Source organism: Thunnus albacares, chromosome 10 (genome assembly GCF_914725855.1).
Source record: "Thunnus albacares chromosome 10, fThuAlb1.1, whole genome shotgun sequence".
NCBI lineage: Eukaryota > Metazoa > Chordata > Actinopteri > Scombriformes > Scombridae > Thunnus > Thunnus albacares.
The window spans coordinates 18992813-19008180 of record NC_058115.1 but is presented as its reverse complement, the minus strand read 5'-3'; the positions used below and the strand labels follow the sequence as shown (position 1 = coordinate 19008180).

The window sequence follows — 15368 nt, the reverse complement described above, 5'->3', positions numbered from 1 at the left end:
CAACACAGCTGTAGGATGCTTGAGAAACAGTTTAGAGAGGAGGAATCAATCTAAATATCAAATTATTAGTCACATTTCTATGTAAAAATAAAGGAATAGGGCTTTACTACTAATTATATAAAAATAAATCAGATTTTACTGAAGCAAAGATTTAAGAAATGATGCATCACAAGTTCTTCCCTAATTGTATTGAATGAACACTTTTTTTAATCAGGAAAATCAGTGAATCTTCCCATCCCTAATAAATTTGTAGAATATTTCAGAAAGGCTCAAAAGAAGAGAAATATTGTAGGTCTTATATTATTTTGTGTCTGTCAACATATAAATGTTGTGACAAAATTGAGATTCGTAATACTTTGATAATTATTGTGATATCTAATTTATTTTAAATTGAAATTACCACAGTAACTTTCAGGTTTGACAAACTCTCCTATTACTTGAATCCTTATCAGTTTAACCCCCCCCCCCAAAAAAAAACCCAAACATTTAATCATTGACAAAGGCATACAGTATAAGGAAATAAGAAAAGGGAAGTTCCAGGCTTTTTTTCCTCTTTTATTGACTTCACTACATTCTTAGTACAATCACTCAAACCCTTGTTGCATGAAATAGCCCCCATCGCTGGTCTCCACTGTTGGAACGTTCCAGTTTTTCTCTCCATCCGTTTACTATTGCAAAATAGTCCTCTTCAGAGAATTCCTACAGGGGACAGAGGCAGATATGATGAGCAGTCATCCAAAGAATTTAAGAGGGAATTTAGGTTTCTCTTGTTTTTTGTCTGGTTCATAAATGATGCAAGATGTTCTGGTATGGCGATTTATGTCGAAGTGTAACCTTGTAGTGGTGACACATGTTTTTGTGTGTGTGTGTGTGTGTGTGTGTGTGTGTGTGTGTGTGTGTGTGTGTGTGTGTGTGTGTGTGCATGTGCATGCTGACCTCAATGAATTCACCCTTGATGGCTTCTGCTCTCTGCAGCTCTGTCTTGATCACCTGGATGAACTGGGCTGTCCGGTCTTCTGCTCGAACATTGCAGAAACCAGCTTCCTGAATGAACTACAGCAGGAGAGACAGAAATGGTGAAGCAGAGTGGGCACAGCACCACCAACTGATGGACAGCAGTAATGCACGAGCAACACATCTACAGTGGAACACACTATTTGTGCCAGGACTTTCTACAGGAGAAGACTTTGCCTTTTTAGGAGTTACCTAATGTGCAAAACTGGGACAAAAGTTGTGTCTGTGTATCTGGCTGTTTCACAAAGACCTGGCTTCACCTTTGGCCACTGAAAAGCGGCAAATCTTTAACATATCTGTCTGGTTTTCATGCATGCTGTGTGTTTTCACAGCTTCAAGGCTGATGCCTATTTAATTTTAAAGTCACACATTTAAACATGGCAGTCTTTATTTAGGGACTTGGTAAAACAGACACACGACTGAACAAAAAGTATTCAACCTTTAACAGGAGAAAATGCAATTTTGTGTGTGCACATAACTTGGCTTATATGCAATGTACTATATATTATATATAAGGTCATAAGCATAGGAGTTCCAAGTGAAAAGCTACAATGAGTAATTGTGTGTTTTAGCTCATTTACTACAAATTATGTATACTCTACTGTTGAGAATGTGGCTGTTTCCTTAAGTTTCCTTATTGTTGTTTGGAAAAGCAGATGTAAGAACAGATTCATTTGAAAAGTTTAAAGTGAGTTACCATGCAACAATAATGTATGATGTGATGGGTTACAATCTCTGGCAAATGTCAAGTCTCTGCAAGTTCATCTTGATAGCAAATAGAAACAAATGACTGCCTACAGTGTAGGATTTAGGACAGTAAATCACTGGATTTTTGAGGCAGGTAACAATATCTGATGACAATATATCATCTGATAGGAATGTTATACATAAACTCATAACATAAACAAACATTTTTGATGAGGATCTCTTACGGGAAATGTGGTTATTAATATACAGAGTGAGTTTTTTGCCACCAGCTGTTAGTTTCAGTTAAATATTGTGTTACTAGTAGCAACCACTGACACAGTGTAACTGACATTATTACATTCAGTGTTTTGTCATCTGTGATCAAGCAAATACTGACAAACATCTTTTACTCCACAAACACCCTTGTTGGAGCATTATCTGTAGTGTTGCTAACTGTTACATATTTTACTTTCCTCTTGTTGACTCTGTACAGTACAAGTACACTTTCTAATTGAAGTGAATGGGAAGGTGTGTCCAAACTTTTGACTGGTATTGTATATGTTTATGTTTATGTAACAACATAATTACTTTGTTGTATTTTCTTTGGGGACTTAATGTTGATCTTATAATGATGATACCTTGTTTCTTCCTGGCATGAGTCAGTGTGTTTAGCTCATAGCTGCATAGCTGTGCACTTACACACAAGCATAGTGAGGGCAGCAGAGTTTACAGTTGAAAAACAAACTCATCTGTGCCCTCTGGTGGACAAATAATGTAATGGTGACAGTGTTTCTAAATTCTGCCAAACACATCTTTGACATTTGTGTACTGACATTTGTGTGACATATCATCTGACATGTTCGCCAGTAATAATGTATCTTTGTTAAGCTAATATCGCCAGATAAACCAACTTGGTTGAATGATTACCACAGTGTTGAAAACAGTACCAATTTAGAATAATCAACATGTTTACATGTTTTCTTTTGATATAACCCTGATGGCCATCAATTTATTTATATATTGGAGGGTATGTGTGAGCACAGATGATGTTGTGTTCCAGAAACTCAGCAATGATTTGGGAGCCAATCATGATCTTAACCAATCATCATGTATTGGGTAACAGGACCCAAAGGTTTGAGCTCCCAAAAGGTCAGCATAGTTGCATGATAATCTGTTACATAATTAGTCTATACTGTATATTTACCTTCCCATACTGTGATGGTGTGTAGAGGATGTAGCCTCTCTGTTCGACGTAGGCCTCGAACTGTGGTGTCCAGGGCTTCTCCCCACAGCAGTAGTCACTGATAAGAAGCTGGCCTCCTGGTTTTAACCATGACTGGACGCAAAGAGCAACGAGAATGAAAAGTTACTTGTTAAAAGAATTTCTTCGTAATGACCATTAAACAATAGAGACCGGAGCTGAAGTATCAAAATTTAACAGATTTTATTTTCTTGTACAAGAAGGAGTGTTTCGCAGTGCGCAGTCAGCTGATGTTGCAGAGTTGCAGTACAAGACAAGAACAATTCATCATGATCTAGGTAAAATAGTAACACATATACGCAAGTGTAATCATAATTTTTATAACATTACTGGATGACGTGACACTAAAGTAACTGATTTACCACAGAAATCTGCATATGGCATGAAGAAAGTGGGTTTTTGTATGTATTTTTTAATATTTAATCCTCAAGCTACACTCAAAAATTCAAGAGAGGTTTGGAAATTAATAGAACGGAGAGGGATGAATTTAATGCTGCTGTCCAAGGTACCGTATGAGAAACACTCACATGGAAGCGTTTGAAGAGGGCGAGTTTGTCAGCTATGTGCAGGATTGTGTCTCTGCTGTAGATCACATCAAAGGAACCTTCTGGGAACGTCCTCTTAGTGGCATCAGCCACCTCAAACTGGACCTGAGGTAGAACATGGAACGTCATTGATTTTTATTTATACGAAACCATGAATCAAATTATCTGTGGTGTTTAAACCAATAGGACAAGTGAGTGTTTAGACGTACTGATGGCAGCTTCTCAGTGATCGCCCTCTCCATGGCGATGTCCACCATGTTTTCTGACAGGTCCAAGCCAAGCACTTCTACTCCAAAAGACTGAAACATAAACCACCATTATTGGCCCCACAATCATTTTAGTTATTATAACATCCAGCTATTGTGTAGTGTTACTACTATCACCTTAAATATAGAAGCTTCCCTGGCTCTTACCTTTGCCATGTAGAAGTCTCCTCCACCGATGCCACAGCCAACATCCAGAACCTTCTGACCAGGTTTCAGGTTCAGAAGGTCCACAAACTCCTGTTAGTACCAAGACAGTAAGTTCATTACTTTATTCAAAGCCCTTAAATATCCACTTTGCTCTTGACTCACAAATCAATTCTTCTTATTTTTGGAAAATAAGTTAACAGTAAATATTATGGCACCACCAAAACGACCAGGAATGCACAAATTGAAAAAAGTAATCATATCCAATAGTTTTTTAGTCATGGCTCATTGAAACTTGTGTTTTTTCCTGTTAAATAAAACACTCTTTTGAAGTTGCAGCTTCTCTAATGCCATGATAACAGAAACTTTTGAAGAGACCAGAGGAAACAGGAGGGGAGGAGTATCCTCTGATATGATGAGTGGCTATGATAAGGGCTAAGTCTTGAAGGTCATTTGTAGCATTTATTTGATAAGAAAGATGCAGCTGGACAAAGAGACACTTTTAAATGTTGTTTTGACAGCATAAGCTATATGTTACTACACAGAAATGTATGAAAAACTGAATTGACTTTTCTTCCACAATTGAGCAAAATTATGTCATGCTGTTATTATTTCATATTTTCATTTACAAAATCACACCTTCTTTTATTTAGCACATCAGTTGAATGCATCCCAAGGAGCACCTATTGACTTTTTTCTGCCAATTTTTTTGGTGTGTTTCAGATGTTATTATTACCTTGGTGGTGCTGGGCCCGCCTGTGCTGACATAACCAGCCCCAAACATCTTCTCGTAGCGCAGGATGCCACGGTTAGTGTACTGTTTGTTATCCAGGAACTGTTGGAAAGTGTTGAATCCATTCTGGTTGTCCGAAGAGCGAGGGACCTTCTCCAGCAGCCAACAGATCTGATTAGGATTATTTTTCATCTGGAAGCACAAAGACAGGATGAAGTGGGAGACGTAACACCGATTAGTATGCCAAGTCACACACTTCCATGTATTCTATTTCATACTTAAGGTCTGATTTAATATTTTGCAAGATTTAAATGACTCTACCTCAATGTAGGTCTGGACTTTCCTTTTCAGCACAACATCAAAACCAAACTTTTGGCCCCCATCTGTATCCTCCATTTGCACTGTTGATATCAGGTGGTTGTATTGTGCCTCAGTGCGGTAGCAGGTGGGGTTGAAGTCCCTCTTACAGTCACCTTGGTGAAAGTTAAAGATTAAATACTGAGAAAGACAGCACAAAACCTAAATTTATCACATTCCTATTTTAATTTCACATTCAAGGCATAGGCTTGAATTGAACGTGAATCTTAAGTATTTTACTTTCTAAGTCAAATTAAAATGTTTAAGTCATTATTATGATGAAACAGAGATGTTCTGTTAGCTTAGTACCTGACCGGTGGTTACAGGACTCTCTGAAGAAAAGAAAGCCACCAGGCCGCAACCAGCTCAGCATTTTCTCTAGTAACGAGTTTAGCTCCACGTCACTCAGGTACATCAGCAGCCAGTTGGAGAAGATAAAGTCAATGCTGAGGAGAACATTGAATGGATACAATAAAACATAAGGTATGGGTCAATATGGTCTTTGATGGGAATTATTTTGGTAATACTTTATAAAAAGGGTACAAAACATATATTTAAATAATGCTTAACTAATATGTGAGTCACGCTAGCAGCGCTGTGAGGACGTATTTAATTAAATGCTAACATCAGCAGACAAATCCAATGTTTGCCCTGATGATGGTGTTAAATGAAAAGTTAAACAATCACCAAAATTATTACAGTCATCCTGAGGGGAGCATGAATGTCTGTACAAAATTTCATGGCAATCCATTGGGTAGATGCTGATATATTTAACTCAATAAGTGAACATTTTGACCTGTTGGTGGCACAAGAGGAAAAGTCAAGGTATCATGTTGGTAGTATTCATCCTCTGAGGATCATGAATGTCTGTACAAAATTCTATGGCAATCCATCCAATAGTTATTGAGATATTTCAAACTGGACTGAAGTGGTGGACCGACCAACAGACTAACATTGCCATTTCAAAGCCACATTGCTAACATGACTAATTAAGATATCAAGTATTGCGTAAGCTACAGATATCTTAACATCCACCTGTTTTTGGGGACTTCCAGCTTTGTGACGTCAGCTTGGATAAAGGTGGCGTTGCCGTGGTGACCATTGTCCTGCCTGTTTCTCTCCACAAAGCTTTCCATGAAGTCCACAGCCGTCACATGGGTGGCCTTGGTCAGCAGGTGGCTGGTGTAACGACTGTAGAGACATGAGTCAGTGTTACATCTATCTGGCTATCTGAATGAAGGGCCCTTCAGTCAAAAACATTAGCTTTTTATGTTACAACACTACTAATCACGTGAAAATGCAAATAACAACTCTTAACGTATTGAACAATTCTACATTTTACAGCATTGACTAGCTTGGTGGCATCTCGTATAAAAAGTCAGTTTTCCCAGATTCCCAGATATAGACTTGTAGAGGCTTTGTCTCAGTCCTAGATTGTTATCTATGAGCATGTCATAATATTATCCACAGTGAGACCACTAGATGCTGCCTGTCACTCTGCTAGTTTCATATAACTGGTGACTAGCACTTGGGTTGACTTTCTCTCTTTTCAAGAGGACAGCATCATTGCCTCCTCTTCATAAAACTTTTTTATAAAGCTTTTCAAAAAGCCTCTATAACTTCTGTATGTATATCTGAAACTCACCATTCTGCTACAAGCCGTTAAAAACACCACAAAATCTCTAAAAGCCTGCTCACACACGTCCACTTCAGACAGTCCAGTGCTCTGTATGCTCACCCAATGCCGGCTCCCAACTCCAGCACTCTGTATCCAGCCAGGCTGGGCAGCATGGAGAGGATCTCCGGCAGCTCCTGCTGAGTGAGTTCCCTGGCACGGGAGTCTAGCATCATCTCCTCCATTGTGGCGTCTTTGGAGTGCTCTTTCCAAAACTCTGTCATGTTGTTACGAACTGTGGGGCACACAGGTGTCCAGATGAGGTTAGCAGGAAGGGATATTGACATAAATAATACTACTATACTATATTCATAATTACAAGAACAAGTGGATGATGACCAAGAGGAGGAACCACAGAGAATTATCTTTTTGCTTGGCCATAAAAATACGGAACAAGACTCTACTGTGACACATAATGACATATAAATAACAATGTAGGCGTGTAATTGTTAATCTGAGATGCTGAAAAAAAGGACAGCTGATACTGCTGTTCAGCTAAATTTTGAGATTAAACTAATATCAGATAAACTATACTATACCACAATAGGATCACAAATACAATGACAATTTGCTAGATGCAGTTTTTATGAATGCTTTATAATTGTGTCTTGTCTGTCTACAGACCCATAACAGGAAGTACGAGTACTTTTGCTAATCATATTTCCTTTCGAATGTTGTGGCAAGGTTCAGAGACTCCTGCCCGCAAACCATCAGTGAAGCAGGTTAGACAACAAAAACAAGTATTCTCTATGTTGAATTTAACAATTATACCTGACAAAAATGTGCATCTTAATAAGTTATTTGAAAAGAAACTGTCAACTCAACTTCCAACTCAATTAAAAACTGAGACTTTGCACTGAGGTTTTGCCTATTTTAATGCATAACTTTTGAACTAAACATCTTCAAATGTAACACCTCACAGAGAGCATGTCTGGCACACAGATTAACCATTACTCAAACCTGTTCCTCTGTATTCTTGAAACATGACACATGTGTGACACATCCACAGCTACTACGCAGTCTCATATTTCCCCTCACACACTTCTGTTTATACTCTTATCAGTCTGGCATGCAGTATTTCTACTCCCACAACCCACCAGATTTTCACTAGCTTTGTCAGGAGCTAAGATTAAATAATGACAAATGTTCCAAACATTTCAATTCAGGTAATTTATCAACTTGGTTTGTTATGTCTACAAGCAGATTCAGGACATGCATCAGGCAAAATACATAATGTAAACCTTCATATTAATAAGCTACAAAAATTACAGTATCACTTAATGTGAGAAAAATTTAAAATTAAACTTGTGTTTTTTTTCTTAAAGTTTCCTGATCTACTGGCTACTAAACTGCCAGCAACACAGCAAAGTGTCTACTAACCTCTCATCTTCCAGTAAAGAGATGGATAAGTTGAGGTGAATGTCTTCACAATCCACTAGCTGGTTACACATTAAGCACTATAGGATACCTGCAGGTTAACACTCGAGCAGGCGACGCTACAGGGATCAGTTGACATCTGACAACTTCAGTAAACCACTGACACACTGCAGCACAGTGTTCACAATAGCATTACTTCCGCCAGCTGAGTGACAAAAAACAACACGTGGAAGCTTCAACAACCAACAAGGTCTAAACTTTGGTGTCATCACTTGCATCAGTTGCATCATCACTTTTCAAAAAAAGTCAAAAGCCAGAATTGCTTTACATCAGTCAAAGAATCCATTATTAACCTGCTCATACCTTTATCCATGATGGTCTTTTGTTGTTTTGAATTGACTATGAAATTATTCTACAATGCCCATGCAGTCCGGCAATTAATGACTGTCTTAATTATAAGGAGGTTACTATAAGTAACCCCTCTCTATAACAAAGTGCAGATTACGTCTTTTGTGGGTGCTATTTAAATAACAGGATGACTATGGTGCGTGGAGGAGGTGGTCGCCAGGTAGAAATCTGGCCATTAGGATGCGTGCATTCTGAGGGGCGGGGGTGGGGAGGGGGTGCACACGAATAATCGTATGAGGACAAGGGTCTGCGCAACATCAGAGGTGAGTTTATGGACGGGATTTTCCACCCGATATCGTGCAACACATAACATACCTCCATAAAAGACCTCAGCGAGCTCGGCCACAGATAAGTCGGTACATCCGAGGAGTACACTCAGATGCTTTTTATGTAGGATTGTGAAGTGTTGTGTTTCCCCGCAGTAGTCTCCCTCATCGGCTCCCCGACTCGTCGCCTCAGTTGTGCTGACGCGGAGGAAAATGTCCCGTGGCATGCGCCGATTGCGCAACATTGCCTCATAGTGCAGCTTCTCTGTTAAGGTGGAGAGCAATTGTCGAGCAGGCGGGCCCGTAACAATAAATGTTAAACAATTAAAATTCTCATGTTACTGATATTTCTGCTTAAATCTAAAGCAGTGAAGCCATGTGACGCCATGGTAAAGCAAAATAACTTTTAATCTCATGTGATGGGAAGGAAACATTCTCGTTGTGCAAGACATCTATCATATTAATTGATAAACGATTATTGTTTTGACCTGTTGTTAAACAAACAGGTCGCGGGAGTACAGCACAGGTGCAGTGTGCAGTTAGATCTTGACTGTAAACTTTTTTTCTTTGAAACACATAGTCAGTGACCCGGTTTGCAACCGATTTCCTTAGATTGGCTTTAAAGTTTTTAGGGAGGGGGAGTACGCACGTGTGCAGGAGTTCCTCCACGGGTGAGCTTCCCAACATGGTGGAGAGACAGTGAAGACAAAAACAGCATCTTTATAAAGGTGTGTAAGTTCTATAATTTACCAATGCTATATAGATCAGGTGGTGAAAAATGTAACTGCTGAGTCATTAATAGTCAAGTCATTAATGCCAGTAAGCACAGACGTCTGTAGTTAAACATGTTGATAAGTAATTAATAAAAGTTTGTAAAACATCAATTCTACAGTTACATAATGTTGATAAAGTCATTAACAAAGGGTTATGAGTTTCTAACTCTCTATAAGTCATCAAGAAAAGTAATTGAAAATTATAAATATTAATAAGTCATTTACGGTTGTAACAACAATAATATATCAAGACTGTAGTTGTTATTGTCAACAATTAGTTAATATATTGGCCTTTCGTGAAGCTAAAAAGACAAAGTGTTCTGCTTAAGGAGGATAAACATGAGCCAGAGAGATTTTACACAAACCCAAAAGTGATAACTGATCTGTAAAGCATCAGGAAATGTTTTATTAACTTCTGATAAAGCCATTAGTGACTAAAGGAAAGTGGTATGAAATCGAGGGACAAAGAAGATTCTTTAGTGCACAGCAGTAAAGAAAATTTTTCACAGATGTACCAAACAGACACAGAGGGGCCCCAGGTTCAAATACTAGTAACATAATAATATGTTCAGGTGTGTTCAGGGTGTGAGGGGTCTGTTGTGATTCTCTCTGACTTCCAAGAGGTATAATACCTGGAGAGTTTACAGGGCAGCACTGTGATCTTTTCAGCAGACCCTAACTTTTGTGGCTGATATTGTACAGAGATCAGAATCAATAGTGGCCGCAGAACAGTATCAACAATTCCTGTACCAGATATTGTCCTACAGTTTTAAATGCCTCCTGCCACCTGATGCCAATAGGAGATACTGTTGTGTATCTGATACCTGGTTAGTAGAGTAAAAGTTAAAGAAGATGTATCATGCACATTTCCAGGTGTATATTTATTCTCTACTTGAATATTTTATAGTTCAAAAACTCCTTATTTATCTTATACTGGTCCTTTATGCAGCCCCTCTGTTCAGCCTCTGTCTGAAACGGGCTGTTTTAGCTCCTTCTCTCAGAGGCTACATAAACAAACAGTAGTAGGATTTCACCTTTTTTTCTCATTCTTCAATCGCAATGAAAACTGCTCAAATACATTGATACATGTTTGAGTGGAATCTGATCTGAAATATGCGAGTGGACAACGCGAACAACCCACAGAGCAACCTTAGCAACAAGGCTACTGAATAGACGGCCGTTTGTGGGCATGCATGAACAATCTGATGTCATCACGATGAGGACGTAGAAGTAAGGTTGCAGATGAAGTGTTCAGAGCAGGCTGAAGCCCTAGCTTTCGAATTGAAGGGTGCATTTTCACATGCGTTGTGGACCTTTGAGCATGTTTACATGTTTAATGATCAACATCATAACAGTATAAAAATAACTAAATAACAACCTCCTGTGTCTGTGTTTCATGATCGTAATGGAGGACGAGTGAAAATATGTTAGTGTAACATATTTTGTATGTGTGTGTGTGTAGTGCTGCATCCAGCACTGCTGATATTTTATTAATTGTATTTTAAGCAAGAGAAAACAGTGCTGGATGCGTCCCCCTGTCCGTCATCATCTCCACAGATTCAAGTATCCTCAGCTTCAAGTTAATGTGACTGCAGCTGTTAAACCTTTACTGTAGACATGACAGACATGTCTGCATACAGACTTGGATGAGGTTGGCATCTGTCGTGTCGTATGCAAACTGCAAGAGTTTGTCAGGGGGTTCTTTTAGGTGCAGTTGTTGGTGCAGAAGGAGTAGACTAGTCGATCGCACATCCCTGAGGCTGCCGGTTTAAATTTACATAGTTTCACTTGCTGCTTCCTGCCTTGTTGGTTTGGTGGGTTTGTTTGGTTGTGTAGTCTGTGTGAATTGGTGTTGATTAGGTGTGTGTCTGGGTTTTATAATTTTTTTTACAGTAAAACACGTTCAGGTTGTCAGCCGGTTCTATGCGTGGGTAGATCGTTTCCTGTATCTGTATATGTTTTTAACCACACAACTGTTGGTTGTTGGCTGTAATCATTTTGTGTTTGCAGAGTGACTCCTCTTAGCTACTCTTATTTCCTTTGTCAAGTGTTTTTATCTGGTTTCACAGGGTTTCATCCTCACTTCTGTACACCTCCACCTTTACTTGAGTTTTGCTTTGAACTTTGTTATATTTCTGCCAGGTCCCAGTGACAACACATACAAACAAACCAAACAACTGCTGCCTGAAAAAGGTGTTGGTCCTCTTCCAAGTAAACTTTGGTGTGGTTTGATTGTGGTTGAGAGCAAAGTAGCCATAATGTTTTGTGAGAGCGGGTTTATATGAAATCCATCTGCTGGTCACAGGAACTGTCAACAAAGTGATCTCCTAAGTCATCTGTACATAAGCAATCTGTATAATTACACAAAAATTCTTTGTTGTAGATGAAATGATTCAAAACACAGGAGTGAAAGTGATCTATATGATACTTCAAAGGTATTCTGTGTGTACAAACACGGGTGATGCAATATCAAGTGCTGCCAAAGGTTAGGCAATGGTCACACAGCATCCAATGTTACATGAAATGTCACAATTTGTGAAGGGAAGACTGCTAACTAGTAAACATGTTTTTAAACTTTTTACAGTTGGTTTCACATTCTTCCAAAAACTGGCTCTGCATGTTTTATGAGGAAGGAAATATACTCAGCATGTATATTAGGCCCTGAGGATACACAGAGTTTGGGTGAGAAACAGTGAATGTAAACACTTTGTAAAAACTTTGTTTACAAAAAACTCCACAGGGTACCTTTAAGCTGCAAATTTGTTTCCAGTCAGCCCCATCTAAAAGGTACGATTACTGAAGTCAGTTAAGGTATCACACTGAGCGGCACAAGTGACAGGTGTGTTGTCCGCCACCTGGATCACTTGTGCTCCATGAACAGAGTGAAATGAGAGCATTTGAAGCCAGTGAGGGATCACGTCCTTCTCCAACTCTAGTGAATCCTGCTGGTTGGTTGTTTATATTTACTGTGTCTCCTTCTCTCACACCTTCCCCAACCCAAAAGTGTCAGTTATCAGGAAAAAGAAGAAATGAGAAAAACTGAAACATAAAAGTATTCCCCCTGTCCAATTCATTCATTCAAACCTTTATTTATACAGGGTAGGCCATTGAGAGCAAACTTTTTTTTAAGGACACCCTGATTATAATACAAATATAAAATATAAAAGCAAATATGAACAGATAAGCAATAAGCAATATAAAATATAAGAAACAATAAAATGAATATATAAAAACAATAAAACACATAATATGAAACATATAAAGGCAATAAAAGCAATATATGCACATAAAAGTTAAAGCTCAATTAAAACACACACATCCACACTGCCCTGTGTCAGCTAAAAGAGATTTAAATTGATTAAAAAGGATTAGCTCATTTAATTTTACTATCTTCTGCAAGTTGTTCCACTTGTGTGGAGCATTATGTTTAAAGGCCAATTTCCCAGTCTCAGTGATAACACATTCATTTTCAAGGACCAAACAGTCTTGGGACCTAGTGCAGTATGAAATTGAACTAAAATTAATAAGACATGTCATGTACCCAGGAAGTTTGCCAAGGAGAGCTTTGTAAATAAATAAGATGCAGCGCTGTTCTCCTCTCACTGCCAACGACTGTCACCCATCTTTCTCATATAGTACAACGATGCTTTCTAAAGCCGTCTCCACTTATGAATCTAAGGGCAGAATGATAGACTGCATCGAGAGGTTGAAGAGTAGAGGCAGGAGAGTGCTTATAAAATGCATCATTATAGTCCATAATGGATAGAAAGGTTGACTGAACAATTTTCTTTCTATAATTCTTGGTACTACATACCTTATTTCTATAAAAGAACGCTAGTAAAAGAACGAAGTTTTGCTTTTAAAGACTTAGACATTTCATTAGTATGTTTTTTGAAGTACAGCTTGTCATCTATTCAGAAACCAAGGTATTTATAAAAGGACACTCTTTCAGTTGATGTCCCATTAAGTGCAGTAATATTTACTTCCATGATACATTTTGTTTTATCTGAGTTTAACAGTAAGTTAAGATCGATCAATGTTTGCTGTATGGCACAGAAATCAATATGAAAGTTTTGAACAGCCTGGGCGGCAGAGGGCGCTATTGTATAGATGACAGTGTCATCTGCATAATTAATCAATTAAATCAATTAAAGGTATCTGATCATATCAGTATAGACTAATATTTAAAGATACTTTTTGGTTACTTGGGGACTCTAAATGTTCTTTGAAGGTACACATAGAACAGATTGGACCTTTTAAAAATTAAATATTTTTGTTGCTGATAGTCTGTATTTGTGTATGCTTCTTCAGATAGATAGATAGCTTTACAGATGGATGCTGTGTTGAGGTAAACAGCTCTGCAAGATAAAGGACAAATGTTGGGGCCAGTTAAGTGAGACAGAGAAAACCAGGAGTGAAAAGTGAAAAGTTGCTCATCAGATGTGCATTTTACATGGATTTTTTACAATAAATACTGCATCAACATCACAAGTGGTACATTATCTATTACAGAATATGTCAGTGTACATTGACATTACCATAGACCTAAAAATCAATAAGTGAGAAAGAGAAAAAAAAAAGCAGCTGTCCCTAAAGCAGTAGGCCACAGTGTTTGTTTTTTTAGTGTGAGTAATGTGCATGTCTGTTTGTGTGTATGTGTGATTTATTGTTTGTGTTTGACTTTTTGCACAGTTCCAACGTAACAACATCCAAAGTTCATTGCAACTGGACTGAACTGGATGAGGTCAGAAAGTCCGTATACATGGTACCATGTTCATGGCGTGTTAATGTGTATATTGATAGCAGAGGAATATACTGACCAAGGGCAAATGTTACTTATCCATTGCTGCACAAGTGAAATGAAATAACTTAGCTCATACATGTTACTGAAAATTAATTGGTGACTGATTTGTGCACAGTGCAATGAATGAACTCCGAATGAATTTTAAATGTGGTTCATGAAACTTCTTCAAGTCTCGAGAGTGGTGATGTGTATACATACTCACTGTCCATACTTTGTTTCTGCTAGGTATTTCCTCAGTAGTGTTATCCTCGTACATTCATTAATCAAAGCCCTGTGTGGGGATGAGTGATTTAGAGTTAAGAAACAGTTATATATATATTACAATTGAAAGTTCATTCTTGACCTTGGAAACAGCAGTTGACAATCTCACCACAGGGACCATTCAATAGCTTTTCTTGAGCTTTAAAGCCACAAAGCCATCAAGGACAAAAAGTACCTGAAGTGCAAATTTGAACATCTACAATTCCATGACGACTGGGAAACTGTGTCTCAGGAGGAATATTGTATGATATGATCAAAAGCGGTGGTGAGATTGTGTTGCTGACAGTGTCTTATATATTTAAAATCCAACAAGCCTACAGTAGTGCTCACACTGACACAAAGTTGTAATTAGTAACAACAAATATAGAAGAATTAACAATAAACAATGTTTATACAATAAGGAGGAATTAAGACCCAAAGCAGACTTAAATAATGACACATTAATAGGTAGGACATTTATATTAAAAATAAAATGTCTCATTCACTCAAGACAAGTTTTGAGATCTGAAATATTTCTATAACTCATAAAATGGAGATAAATCCAGATGATAACAACATAATGAAAAACAGGCAATTCTTTTTTTATACTTAATTTTTTCATTTCCACATTTGCAGCATTGCTGCTTCCAAATTTACAATTTATTACAAATTAATTCCAAATGATTAAATCTCAAGGTGCGGTCCTATTCCTCTTGTTTGTAATTTGCTTCAGTGCTGTGATTACCAGGATTCTAAACAAATTAGTTTTCATCTTAAAAAAACCAAAACATATTTCAAGTAAGTTGATGAGATGTACT

General features: G+C 38.0%; 1 protein-coding gene across 4 annotated transcripts; it reads right to left on the bottom strand.

The window, feature by feature from the left end:
- Positions 1-538: 538 nt before the first annotated feature.
- Positions 539-14752, bottom strand: pmt (phosphoethanolamine methyltransferase). 4 transcript variants are annotated; one of them, XM_044363868.1, is made up of 13 exons: positions 14681-14752; positions 14513-14581; positions 6746-6917; positions 6043-6198; positions 5317-5453; positions 4972-5123; positions 4654-4842; positions 3921-4010; positions 3717-3806; positions 3490-3612; positions 2906-3037; positions 937-1053; positions 539-699 (listed from the first exon to the last, which is right to left on the bottom strand). In XM_044363868.1, the coding sequence occupies exons 2-13, from the start codon at positions 14517-14519 to the stop codon at positions 589-591; spliced, it is 1476 nt and encodes a 491-aa protein (XP_044219803.1). In that variant the 5' UTR covers positions 14520-14581; positions 14681-14752; the 3' UTR covers positions 539-588. The 4 variants fall into 4 exon arrangements, with proteins under 4 accessions (XP_044219803.1, XP_044219800.1, XP_044219801.1 ...); XM_044363865.1 differs by lacking the exons at positions 14513-14581; positions 14681-14752 and adding an exon at positions 8783-8993; XM_044363866.1 differs by lacking the exons at positions 14513-14581; positions 14681-14752 and adding an exon at positions 8423-8566.
- Positions 14753-15368: the final 616 nt, after the last annotated feature.